Source organism: Homarus americanus, unplaced genomic scaffold, assembly GCF_018991925.1.
Source record: "Homarus americanus isolate GMGI-L3 unplaced genomic scaffold, GMGI_Hamer_2.0 scaffold31037, whole genome shotgun sequence".
Lineage (NCBI taxonomy): Eukaryota > Metazoa > Arthropoda > Malacostraca > Decapoda > Nephropidae > Homarus > Homarus americanus.
In genome coordinates this window covers 27,479,969-27,492,854 of record NW_024722227.1, presented here as the reverse complement: position 1 = coordinate 27,492,854, position 12,886 = coordinate 27,479,969, and the positions used below count along the sequence as shown (strand labels likewise).

General features: G+C 42.6%; 3 protein-coding genes across 4 annotated transcripts; all 3 read left to right on the top strand.

The window, feature by feature from the left end:
* The first annotated feature begins 2,186 nt into the window (after window positions 1-2,186).
* LOC121862581 (neuropeptide-like protein 31) lies at window positions 2,187-3,621 on the top strand. Of its 2 annotated transcripts, none has more exons than XM_042360894.1 (3): window positions 2,187-2,263; window positions 2,974-3,328; window positions 3,550-3,621. In XM_042360894.1, the coding sequence occupies exons 1-2, from the start codon at window positions 2,249-2,251 to the stop codon at window positions 3,325-3,327; spliced, it is 369 nt and encodes a 122-aa protein (XP_042216828.1). In that variant the 5' UTR covers window positions 2,187-2,248; the 3' UTR covers window position 3,328; window positions 3,550-3,621. The 2 variants fall into 2 exon arrangements, with proteins under 2 accessions (XP_042216828.1, XP_042216827.1); XM_042360893.1 differs by having other exon boundaries at window positions 2,974-3,343.
* Window positions 3,622-7,108: 3,487 nt separating this feature from the next.
* LOC121862580 (glycine-rich protein 3-like) lies at window positions 7,109-8,360 on the top strand. Its single transcript, XM_042360892.1, has 2 exons — window positions 7,109-7,157; window positions 7,746-8,360. The coding sequence occupies exons 1-2, from the start codon at window positions 7,143-7,145 to the stop codon at window positions 7,962-7,964; spliced, it is 234 nt and encodes a 77-aa protein (XP_042216826.1). The 5' UTR covers window positions 7,109-7,142; the 3' UTR covers window positions 7,965-8,360.
* A 2,767-nt stretch (window positions 8,361-11,127) lies between these two features.
* On the top strand, window positions 11,128-12,570 carry LOC121862579 (keratin-associated protein 6-2-like). Its single transcript, XM_042360891.1, has 3 exons — window positions 11,128-11,205; window positions 11,875-12,299; window positions 12,494-12,570. The coding sequence occupies exons 1-2, from the start codon at window positions 11,149-11,151 to the stop codon at window positions 12,280-12,282; spliced, it is 465 nt and encodes a 154-aa protein (XP_042216825.1). The 5' UTR covers window positions 11,128-11,148; the 3' UTR covers window positions 12,283-12,299; window positions 12,494-12,570.
* Window positions 12,571-12,886: the final 316 nt, after the last annotated feature.

Below are 12,886 nucleotides of genomic sequence, written 5' to 3'. Positions count from 1 at the left end.
ACAGGCACAAATACACACCCCTATATACATACATGCATGTTGTTGTTGTTGTTGTTTTTTTGTTTGTTTTTTAGTTTTAGGTATGACAGCTGCTAGGTTAATCAAGCAACGTTCACCGGGTTTTAGTTTATGACGAGAGACAAAGTTTTCAAAGCGATCAAAAAAATTACGTTTAGATTAATTACTTTTTCTTTGGGAAACACAAACACAAACTTTAAAAGAAACTGATGTAGAAAAATACAGCTTCACGGAGAGACATAAACAAGATGTTAAGCTTCACGGGCAGAGGAAAGGTGTTCATGTTGGTGGTAAATTCGGCCAGAGAAGACAAGATCACGTAGCGGTATGGTGAAGATAATTTAACGTACAGATAATGAAAAGACAGCCCTTGCACCACACACACACACACACACACACACACACACACACACACACTACTACTACTACTACTACTACTTTTGCTGTCACCCGGAATAGAGTATGACGATCCTCCAGCTATGATACAATGATATGAGTTATTTGGGGTGCCACCTAGGTTGGTGAGATTTGAGGTGACTAAAGAGACCAATACGAGACACTCAGCTTCGTTCACGTTCGTTGCACATGTGGATGGCTTCATCTACTGCGGGAGGGGCGGCGGCAGCGTCTTTCCGGCGTTGGCGCTTGTCTGCCTCGGTTTGCAGTTGGGCTAACTCGAAAGTATTGGCACCTTCTCGTGTGGTGCTCCTCCAAGCGTTACGGTGTGGAGTAATCGTCTCCCAGGTGAGGGGGTCGATTTGGCACTTTTTCAGGTTTGTCTTAAGACTATCCTTATACCTTTTCAATTGCCCGCCGGCGTTACGTTTACTATTCGCTTGGTGATTGTAAGTAGCTGGTTTGACAGTCTACTGTCGTCCATGAGGGTAACATGGCCAGTCCAACGTAGTTGTTCATGGATAATGGTAGCCTCGATGCTCCTACAGTTGGTGTCAGCAAGAATACTGGTAAACAGAGGTCCTCCTGCTTTATACACCTCGGCATGGATTCCATCAGGCCCTGAGGCTCTGTTATTTTTCATCTGTTTGATGGCAGTAGCTACCTCATCCAGGGATGGATGATAGCTGAGGTGGGTCAACTCTGGATGCTGAGGGACCTGCTGGGTAGTCAGGACATCCACATCGGTGTTTTGGTTGAGCAATGAATAGTAGAGCTCTTTCCAGCGCTGAAGGAGGCCTTCATCGTCTATAATTATGAGGTTACCGTCAGATGAGCGGAGGGGGCTCACACACACACACACACACACACACACACACACACACACACACACAGAATTTTTTTCTGAGCCCCAACATAACCTAACCTAACTTTACTTAACCTAACCTAACCAAGCTTAATCTAACTTAAACCTAACCTTGGTTAAGATAAACGAACTTTACAAAACCTACCCAAGGTTAAACTGGTCAAACCTATGAGTTAAGTCCTTAGGGGGACGATGCTTCAAACCTTTGAGGACAGTGGTTTAACCCTATGATGATGATGATGATGATGATGGGTTAACTCCTTTGAAGATGGTGGTTTAGCCCTTTGAAGACGATGATTTTAACCTTGTGGGGATGAAGGTTTAACCCTTTGAGGATGATGGTTTAACCCTTTAAAGACGATAATTTTAACCTTGTGAGGAGGATGGTTTAACCCTTTGAGGTTGATGGGTTAATCCTTTGAGGATCATGGTTTTACACTTGAGGGAAGATAGTTTAACCTTTGAAGGACGATAGTTTAACCATCGAGGGACGATAGTTTAACCCTTGAGGGTCGATAATTTAACCTTTGAGGGACGATAGCTTAACCTTTGAAGGACGATAATTTAACCCTCGAGGGACGATAATTTAACCCTTGAGGGTCGATAGTTTAACCTTTCAAGGACGATAGTTTAACCCTGTCATCCTCAAAGGGTTAACAACAAGAGTTAGTCATTTTTGTTAAAGACCATACAGGTATTTCTTAAGATGGAAAAACATTGCAGACCACACAGGTATTATGACGATACCCTACATGACTCGTATCGACAGAGTCTCCTATACTATTAACACCTCTCATATAGGAGTTAATTCCCCGAGACCACCTCTGTGTATACACCTGCTGGTAATTAGTGGTTGACGCCCAGAAACCAGATGAGCTGTTGGCGAGTATTTAAGGTACGTGAAGGAGTGATGGTGGACAGTGTGTGCTGAGACTTGATAGGAGTAAGAACACCTGTAGGAGCTATACAATGATCCCCAAAGCTGTGAGTTATATCATAGCCATTGTTGTTTGGTATAGCTAAGGTAGAACTATATTGTACTGGGACTATATAGGGGGGGATAATCTATACATGGTCACAATTTTATAGTAATTTTAAGACTATTTTATTATATTAGAGGGAATTAATATCATCTTGGTCTAGATCAGTAGAGGTTATGCTACGTATAAAGTTAAATACGAAATAAGAAAAATTATACCAGGATTCATTTTTTTTTTACGAATATTATCCTAAAACTTAGAGTTGGATGAAAAATAATTTCATCACCCTTTTACCATCATTAATCTATTAAATACAAATTCCTGAGAAAAATTGAATGACCTTTATTCATAAGTTCGCTTCTTAATTCATAAAATCAAATCATCTTACTGAATATATGAATTTCCGTGTTCTTATTCATTTATTTTTTTTATTTAATTTACTATGTTCTACAGTATCGGACAAAATTTCCCTCCCTGTAGTGAATGAAACTGAGTCACGGGAATGAATCTTCGAACTGACTAACCCAGATTGTCATTTGGTGCGGGTGTGTTATTTAATCTCACTAGGGGGTCGATACCGCTTCAGACTGAGAGGGAACGAACTTTTCACTCCGATTATTTTAACCTCGTTTTTATCAATCTATTATTTATATCTTCTGTGTGTTGATGTTGGTAAAAATATTGCGTTAGTAAAAATGTTGCTTTGTGTTGCAGATGATGGTGGTAATGGCTGGCCAACTGGTGGTCTCTCTAGCCAACCCTGAAGCTTCACCCTCAGGCGGCTATGGTGGCTATGGAGGTGGTTATCGTGGCTATGGCGGTGGTTATCGTGGCTATGGCGGTGGTTATGGTGGCTATGGCGGTGGCGTCTATGGTGGATATGGTCGTGGTGGATATGGTGGCTATGGAAGCAGCTACGGTGGATTTAGTGGATTTGGCGGTTTTGGTCGTGGATTTGGCGGGTTTCGTCGTGGATTTGGCGGTTATGGAGGTGGCTATGGAGGTGGTTATGGAAGAGGCTACGGCGGTGGCTACGGGTATGGAGGTGGATATGGCTACGGGCGCTGAGGTAATGTTGAGACAGGTAAGGTAACCTAACCTAACCTAACCTAACCTAACCTAACCTAACCTAACTTAATACAATAACTTAATTCGATAAAAAATAATAAAAATAAAAATATCCCCAAAAAGTTCCCCATCTGTTGTAAATGTTGTAGTACAGGGTGTAAATTGTACAGTGTTTACATATTGTTTACATTTTGTATAATCTTGTTTACGTCCTGTTTACAGAGACTCAGTAGTGGTGCAGAGGTAACCTGGGCGTCCGATTTAATGTATTCAAAATAAAGAATGACAAATTTATAGGATTTTTGTTCATGATTTAACCCTTATAAATGTTTTCTGAAACTTGAGGAGAGAGAGAGAGAGAGAGACACACACATACACACAAGAACTTCTATATGTTTATTTTTGTGAACCTCTGACTGACCTTAAGTGAGCATATAGATCATAAAAAATACATGTAAATAAATAGTTACCGACAAAACCTAACCTAACCAACACAAAAACGTCATTTATTTGTGTGTGTGTGTGTGTGAACTTACGACACACGTGTTTACTGAAGAATTTAAGGTTTGTCTCACAACACGTACTACCGTCACTATTCTCAGGTTGCTGGGTATTAACAAACAATTTGATGAGTCAATGTGTGATAGTTATTGCCAAACTCACAACCTGTATATTGATGCTCATTTATCACTACTACCACGTAAAGGAGCTACAAGTGGACAAATATATCTCTGGATTCTTAATGCAATGTTTACAAGAAGTTCAATTTGATCTTAAACGCGTTGTAACGTTTGAGAATTTCCTTAGAATGAAGACAATTATTTTTGAGTTCCTTGCATGTCGGTGTTGTGAAATGGCAGTCAACCACCAACCACACACTGCTACCAGTATACTTTTAACCACAATCAGAATCTACCAGTATCTCCTTTTCTTTACCATCTACCATTACAACTACCACCATTACCTACTTACATTATTAAACCACTACCACAACAACCCTGCACTACCACCACCACCAATTACTTGACTATATCTACCAACACTTACCTCCACTAACCAACACCTGCCCTCACCTGCGTAAAATAGCAATCAGCAACATTATCTACTACTTACCTACCCCCACCAATTGACAACAACGATCCATTAACAACATCTACCAACAGCATCTACTACTATTGATTGCCTGTAACAATCATCCATTAATATTGCCAACCACTATTGACCTAAAATAGTCATCCATCAATAACACCCACTACCATCATCCACTACCACGACCCACTACCACCACCAACAGCACAATTACCTTCCATCAAGTGTTTTGCTAAGATTCTAAGATTCTTGATCACAGGTAAACAGTTCCCTCAGAGTGATTACCGTGTCTTGATTACCACACCTGTGAACACTATTTTCCTCCTCCTCCTCCTCCTCCTCCTCCTCCTCCTTCTCCTTTCTCCTCAATCTTTCTTTCTTTCCTTTTCCTCTACACTTTCCACTTTCACAACATCACGAAATTAGGAACACACGCACACACACGCACACACACACACACACACACACACACACACACACACACACACACACACACACACACACACAGACTATGCCTTGATAGCAGAAGAATACGATAAGGCTGTCGAGATAGTCTCTTAATAAGTTGAGACTTGAGAGACACTTCAGAGACAGTTGAGAGACACTTGATTGTGACTTGAGAGACACTTGAGAGACACTTGATTTACTGTAGACTTGAGAGGCAGTTGAGAAAGACTTGTGAGAGATTTAAGAGAGACTTGAGAGAAATTTGAGAGACACTTGAGAGCCACTTGAGAGCCACTTGAGAACCACTTGAGAGAGACTTGAGAGACAGTTGAGAGAGAGAATTAAATTCCTGTTAGTATAGCTGGTGAATAGTTGATGTAGCTGATGGTGATGCTGTGTTGACACTAGCTGATGGTGATGCTGTGGTGACACTAGCTGATGGTGATGCTGTGGTGACACTAGCTGGTGGTGATGCTGTGGTGACACTAGCTGGTGGTGATGCTGTGGTGACACTAGCTGGTGGTGATGCTGTGTTGACACTAGCTGGTGGTGATGCTGTGGTGACACTAGCTGGTGGTGATGCTGTGGTGACACTAGCTGGTGGTGATGCTGTGTTGACACCTGGCTGGTGGTGATGCTGTGTTGACACTGGCTGGTGGGCGATGCTGTGGTGACACTGGCTGAGTGGTGATGCTGTGTTGACACTGGCTGGTGGTGATGCCAGCGGTGACACTGGCTGGTGGTGATGATGTGGTGACTATAGCTGGTGATGCTGTGTTGACACTGGCTGGTGGTGATGCTGTGTTGACACTGGGCGGTGGTGATGCTGTGTTGACACTTGCTAGCTGGTGGTGATGCTGTGTTGACACTGGCTGGTGGTGATGATGTGGTGACACTAGCTGGTGGTGATGCTGTGAGTGACACTGGCTGGTGATGCTGTGGTGACACTAGCTGGTGGTGATGCTGTGGTGACACTAGCTGGTGGTGATGCTGTGGTGACACTAGCTGGTGGTGATGCTGTGGTGACACTAGCTGGTGGTGATGCTGTGGTGACACTAGCTGGTGGTGATGCTGTGGTGACACTAGCTGGTGGTGATGCTGTGGTGACACTAGCTGGTGGTGATGCTGTGGTGACACTAGCTGGTGGTGATGCTGTGGTGACACTAGCTGGTGGTGATGCTGTGGTGACACTAGCTGGTGGTGATGCTGTGGTGACACTAGCTGGTGGTGATGCTGTGGTGACACTAGCTGGTGGTGATGCTGTGGTGACACTAGCTGGTGGTGATGCTGTGGTGACACCTAGCTGGTGGTGATGCTGTGGTGACACTAGCTGGTGGTGATGCTGTGTTGACACTAGCTGGTGGTGATGCTGTGGTGACACTAGCTGGTGGTGATGCTGTGTGACACTAGCTATGGTGATGCTGTGGTGATACTAGCTGGTGGTGATGCTGTGTTGACACTAGCTGGTGGTGATGCTGTGGTGAGACTAGCTGGTGGTGATGCTGTGGTGACACTAGCTGGTGGTGATGCTGTGGTGACACTAGCTGGTGGTGATGCTGTGGTGACACTAGCTGGTGTTGATGCTGTGGTGACACTAGCTGGTGGTGATGCTGTGGTGACACTAGCTGGTGGTGATGCTGTGGTGACACTAGCTGGTGGTGATGCTGTGGTGACACTAGCTGGTGTTGATGCTGTGGTGACACTAGCTGGTGTTGATGCTGTGGTGAGACTAGCTGGTGTTGATGCACTAAGAATCAATATGATCTATTTGGGTGGCAGAAAATGTCCCTATATCTATATTTTTTCGTCCTTTCACCGAGGTTGAGGAGAAGGACACAGTTGACACATTAGATGAATTATTATGAACCAAGTGTCGTGTGTACTTCAACAAGAACCAGAGAGAGAGAGAGAGAGAGAGAGAGAGAGAGAGAGAGAGAGAGAGAGAGAGAGAGAGAGAGAGAGAGAGAGACATATATACAAGTATGTAAGTGTCTAACTCCTCTTGTTAGTATGTATAATATTAAATACGAAGTCATCATCTATATTGTGGAATTGGATACAGATGAATATTAGTTGAAGACAATTTCAACAAGTGATCAAGATAGCACACAAATAATCTGAACACTGCGTAACTCTTGGAAAAGTTGTCTATTATTATCGATGATGACCGAGGGCCGCCTTGTGGAACTCCGGCTGACGGTATATAAAGGTAGTGAAGGGTGATGGCGGGCATTATGTACTGCGACTCTCTAGTAACACTACACCTGCAGGACGCCAACATGATCTCCAAAACTGTAAGAGACTCAGACAATGTTGTTGAGGAGGCTATAGTGAGTGGGTGATGGTGAAGGTGTGTACAATGAGGCTATAGTGAGTGGGTGATGGTGAAGGTGTGTACAATGAGGCTATAGTGAGTGCGTGATGGTGAAGGTGTGTACAATGAGGCTATAGTGAGTGCGTGATGGTGAAGGTGTGTACAATGAGGCTATAGTGAGTGCGTGATGGTGAAGGTGTGTACAATGAGGCTATAGTGAGTGGGTGATGGTGAAGGTGTGTACAGATCAGCTGACATATATATTAAGGGGTGAAGAATTTAGATCAGCTGTATACTAAGAGAAAAGACGATGAAACAGATTTGGTCAACAATTTGTACAATCAATCCTATAACATTGAGATCTAATGTATGTGTAGACTGTTGAGAACATTCCTGTAGAAGATTATGTGGGAGGGGTACAGTTAAGGTCCCTCAAGGCAGAGTTTCCTGTCACAGAGGAGAACTTGTAAATTTTAAACCTTTTCTATGTCGATGTCGTCGTTGTTCTCTGCTGGTATGATATTTCGTCTACTGACCAAAACTTGATATAAAGTATTTTGTGTTACAGATGATGGTGGTGATGATGGTTGTGGCTGGCCTCCTGGTGGCTGCCCTCGCTCTTCCTGACGCCTCACCCTCACGTCGAGGTTATGGCGGCTATGGTGGCGGATATGGTGGTGGACGCGGCGGTGGATATGGTGGTGGACGCGGTGGTGGTTATGGAGGTTATGGTGGCGGCTACGGCGGATATGGTGGTGGATATGGAGGATATGGTTATGGTCGTTAACTAATCAACAGAACGACCCTGATACTATATTACTACTTCACACTGAAGCACATCGCGTATCCCAGACACACTATAACTAACACATCCCAAACATACCCACACTAACACATCCCAAACATACCCTCACTGATACATCCCAAACATACCCTCACTAACACATCCCAAACATACCCTCACTAACACATCCCAAACATACCCTCACTAACACATCCCAAACATACCCTCACTAACACATCCCAAACATACCCTCACTGACACATCCCAATTTATCCTTCTTTCTGAATACTGTAATTTATATATATATTTTTCTTAATACATCATATAGTTTCTTTAAGTTTGTTGTTTACTGGGTGTTTGTCCGTATCTTGTTTGTCGATTATATAAACAAAATAAACAATATAATATTTATACTGTTTATCACTTCTAAAATACTAAGAAAAAAATATTAATCAAGAGAAGGGAATTGGTGTTCCTTCAATATATCTATCAACAACACGATAAAGGTAGAACAAAAAGCAAAAGCATTTAAACATTTATTTATTCTATGAAATATGTAGGAAATATACATATTCTAATTATATTAATTTATGTACACTAAATGTTGATTATGATTAAATACCCAACTCTCTAAGTCATTTTTCTGCTCAGTTTTCTTTAAAACTTTAAAGTATTTTTTATTTCCTTCGTTGATCCACAGAATTTATTCAAAACCGATGAACGTCTCTTATTTCTATGCCAAGCTTTCACCAACTTAGTCTACGTTCCATCCTCCGAGTTCGCTGGGAAGACAAGAGAACAAATGCCAGTGTTCTTGCTGACACCAACTGTAGGAGCATCGTGGATACCATTATCCATGAACAACTACGCTGGACTGGCCATGTTACCCGCACGGACTACAGTAGACTGCCAAAGCAGCTACTTTACAGTCACCAAACGAATAGTAAACGTAACGCTGGCGAGCAACTGAAAAGGTATAAGGATAGTCTTAAGACAAACCTGAAAAAATGCCAAATCGACCCCCTCACCTGGGTGTAACAACGTCATGAGTTTCCCGCCACCTGAGAGTTCCCGCCAATTTCGAGCCAATAGTATGAAGGCCTTAGGCCTGTCTTTGACCAATGAGAAAGCCTATGAGGCTTGACGTCATGAAAGTTGTGACTTCCCTTATGGGCTGACGCAGTTTGAATAGCAGAGTCTACGTATGTTGGAATTTTGTGTAGGGAGGTGTGGGACGTCTTTGGTGGCCACATGGCAGGTATTTGGGTGCATTCTATTTGGTAAATCCTTAAGTTCCCCTTTGTTGTGAGATACGTGGTCCCCGTTTAACTAGCTAGGAACATAGGTTTATTATTTTGAAGTGTAACTGTTAAACCCTAATATAATGTATTCAATAAATACAGTAACGTTAATAAGAGTCCCAATTCATCCCTCCCTTATTAAGAAAGGTTGATGTGTGATAAATGTCTTGGTATTATGCAGTACTACGGTGAGTCCTATATACAATAACTATCCTATATTTACCCTCTGTGAAGTATTGTATCTTAGTCCCTCTAACCAGCTCCCCCGAGTCTTCCCTGGCTGGTGTGTGTGGGAGGGCCAACTGAAAGCCTATATCACCAGCCGACCAGCAACCATTAACAATTACCTCCTTCACCCTCTCCACCTCTCACGAGTATAACGAGAAAGAATAGCAGGAATAAATAAAAGAAAGAATAAGAGTAAGTGAAAGAAGTAAGAATAAGCAAATAAATAAATAAATATAAAGAATTAAAAAGACAATAAAAGAGTAATTTGTTACATAAAATTTGGTACATGGGAGACGATTACTCCACACCTTAACGCTTGGAGGAGCACCACACGAGAAGGTGTCAATACTTTCGAATTAGCCCAACTGCATAACGAGGCAGACAAGCGCCAACGCCGGAAAGACGCTGCCGCCGCCGACCCCACACTAGATGTAGCCCTCCACATGTGCAACATCTGTGATCGACCCTGCCTCCCGTATCGGCCTCTTTAGTCACCTCAGAATCCACCAACCTAGGTGACATCCTTAATAACTCATATCATTGAATCATAGCTGGATGATCATCATACTTGATTCCGAGTGACAGCAAAAGTAGTAGAGTAGTAGTTGTTGTGTGTGTGTGTGTGTGTGTGTGTGTGTGTGAGAAAGTGAGAAGTGGGTCGTCTGTACTCACGTCAGCTATAACTTTCTTGACATAAATAATCCTACACTTCCGGTGGTGTGGAATGGTGTTACCAATAACACCTTTTTGGTCTGGTGTGTTAAATATATACCATAATCTTCGTCTTATGGTATAACTTTACAACACAAAAAATTATCTTAGTGGTGTGAGCTTCCGACACAACATGGTATCTCAAGAGTGTGAGATGACAAGACAACAAAATTTATCTTCAGTATGAATACAATTTAGCATATAAACCATATTATCATAATTAGATGAAAATATATGAAATATTAGACCACATGAAGATTAGTACCCCAGCTTACTTTAACTATAGACTATACGCTCTAACGCTATGAAAAAACACAGACCTACCCTACGTCTCAGCCAGCCAGCCCCGCCTACCACTAGACACATCATTGGCGGGAGCTTACGAGACCCAACCATCACCCTATTGAGGTTATGTACAGTTGTTCATAGTTTGTGATGCAGTAGATGACAGGTGTTGTGGAGAGGATGAGAATAAAGACTTTCTATATGTAGCCTTGTGACGTCACTATCAAGTAGACTGTAGAAATGTTCACGTTGTTTGTATCACACAAAATCGGAAGAAGTCAAGGTGATGTGTGTGTGTGTGTGTGTGTCGTTAAATAGGGTTACACGCATATTAAGCTTTAGAAAGATGGTCATAAAATAATAATATTATACCCAATTAATATCCATTAAGTTATCGCAATAAAAACAAAAAATTTATCCCTTATTTGGCCAAAAATCAGTGATATTTTAAGTCTTAATCAGCAACGTGACAAACATGGGATCGTGTGAGTCAGTTGGAAATTTTGGACTACACTTGTTATTTTTAACAAGTCGTTATAACTCCCACAAAAACACTGTGAACTGCGCAACATGAGGTGAACTTATGAGTAATTATATATGTGGTGACCGCGGGCCGCCTTGTGGTACTCCAGCTGGCGGTATATAAGGTGTGGCGGGGAGTGATGGCGGACATTGTCAACTGTGACTCTCTGCAAGACGCCAACATGATCTCCAGAACTGTAAGTGACGCAGCGACTGTTGTTAGGAGGCTGAGGTAGCACCTGGCTGTCTTAACACTACATCTTAACACTCATCTACATCACTTGAATTACTTAATAACATCCATCTATATATCCACTTATATAATGGTCGATATCCATTCTTAAGTACATAAAGTGAGTATAACATCAAGTCATCAAAGTGATATTGATTGATCATAAGATCTCTCCATTTAAACTTGACTCAGGGAACTTAGAACACCCGTCTGTCTGTATATCTTCTGGTCTGGACTTAGTGACCCACCTGGGAGCTTGAGGTTACCTGTACACAAATCGATATGACCACCACTATCTACCTGACTAACAAGACACACTCAGCTACAAGACAGGTGCCTCCTGAGTACGAAGTCATTTCACTCAAGGGGTTACGTCATCTTAATCAAGGGGTTAAGTCATCTCAATCAAGGGGTTAAGTCATCCTAGTTAAGGGGTTAAGTCATCTTACTCAAAGGGTTAAGTCATCCCACTAAAGAGTTTAATTCTAAGCACCTCTTGAAAACAACTTCACCAATGTACAAGACTTCACCACCTTTACTGTAACTCATCAAACAAACAGGTACAGTTAAGTTACAGTAAGTCGGGGTTATAATACAGTTATGAATACCAAGTTACAGTTTACATGTGTTACAGGTGACGATGGCGGTGGCGGCTGGCCTCCTGGTAGTCGTCCTAGCCGCCCCTGAAGCCTCACCCTCAAGTCAAAGCTATGGCGGCTATGGCGGTGGACATGGTGGCGGTTATGGTGGATACGGCGGTGGTTATAGTGGAGGCTATGGTGGATATGGGAGAGGCGGCTACGGTGGTGGATATGGAAGAGGCGGCTACGGTGGTGGATATGGAAGAGGCGGCTACGGTGGTGGATATGGCGGCTACGGTAGTGGATATGGCGGCTACGGTAGTGGATATGGCGGCTATGGTGGTGGATATGGTGGCTACGGCGGTGGAAATGGCGGATATGGTGGTTATGGAGGTGGATATGATGGCTACGGTGGTGGTTATGGACGCGGCTATGGTGGTGGATATGGTTACGGTCGCTAAGCTCCCTTGATGGTGAGGTGAGTAATGATGGACAGTTGTGATACTCCCTCCCTCTCCCTTTCTCCCCTTCCCTCCCACCCTAGTCTCCTCTGCATTTACTCCTTCCCTCCCTTCCTCTCCCTGTATCTCCCTCCCTCCCTCCCTTCCTCTCCCTCTATCTCCCTCCCTCCCTCCCTCACCTGATATTGCTAATTAATATCTTCCTTCACAGGTGCAGAAAGAACACTCGGGATAATAAGTGCGCTGTTCCTCTACACTTATGTATTTCGAATAAATATTTAATAAAGATACGTATTTTATGTAATTTCCTTTAAGTATAAGTGTATTAAGTGTATTAAGTAGTGGGGTTTTTTTACTATAGTGTTTTTGTTACTTTGTGTTACTTAATTTATCGTTTTAGTTACTTAGTTTTAATTTTACTTTTCGTCATTTATAAGTCACTTTTATTACCAAGTCATATAGCCATTTAATTCTATATCTGATGCAGTGAGTCAGTGAGTACGTGTACTGGTTGTGAGTCTGTGAGTACGTGTATTGGTTGTGAGTCTGTGAGTACGTGTATTGGTTGTGAGTCTGTGAGTACGTGTATTGGTTGTGAGTATGT

Coding starts and splice junctions, on each gene's coding strand:
- LOC121862579 (XM_042360891.1), top strand. CDS start 11,149: ATGGCGGACATTGTCAACTGTGACTCTCTGCAAGACGCCAACATGATC. Junction 11,206..11,874: donor CCAACATGATCTCCAGAACT/GTAAGTGACGCA, acceptor CATGTGTTACAG/GTGACGATGGCGGTGGCGGC.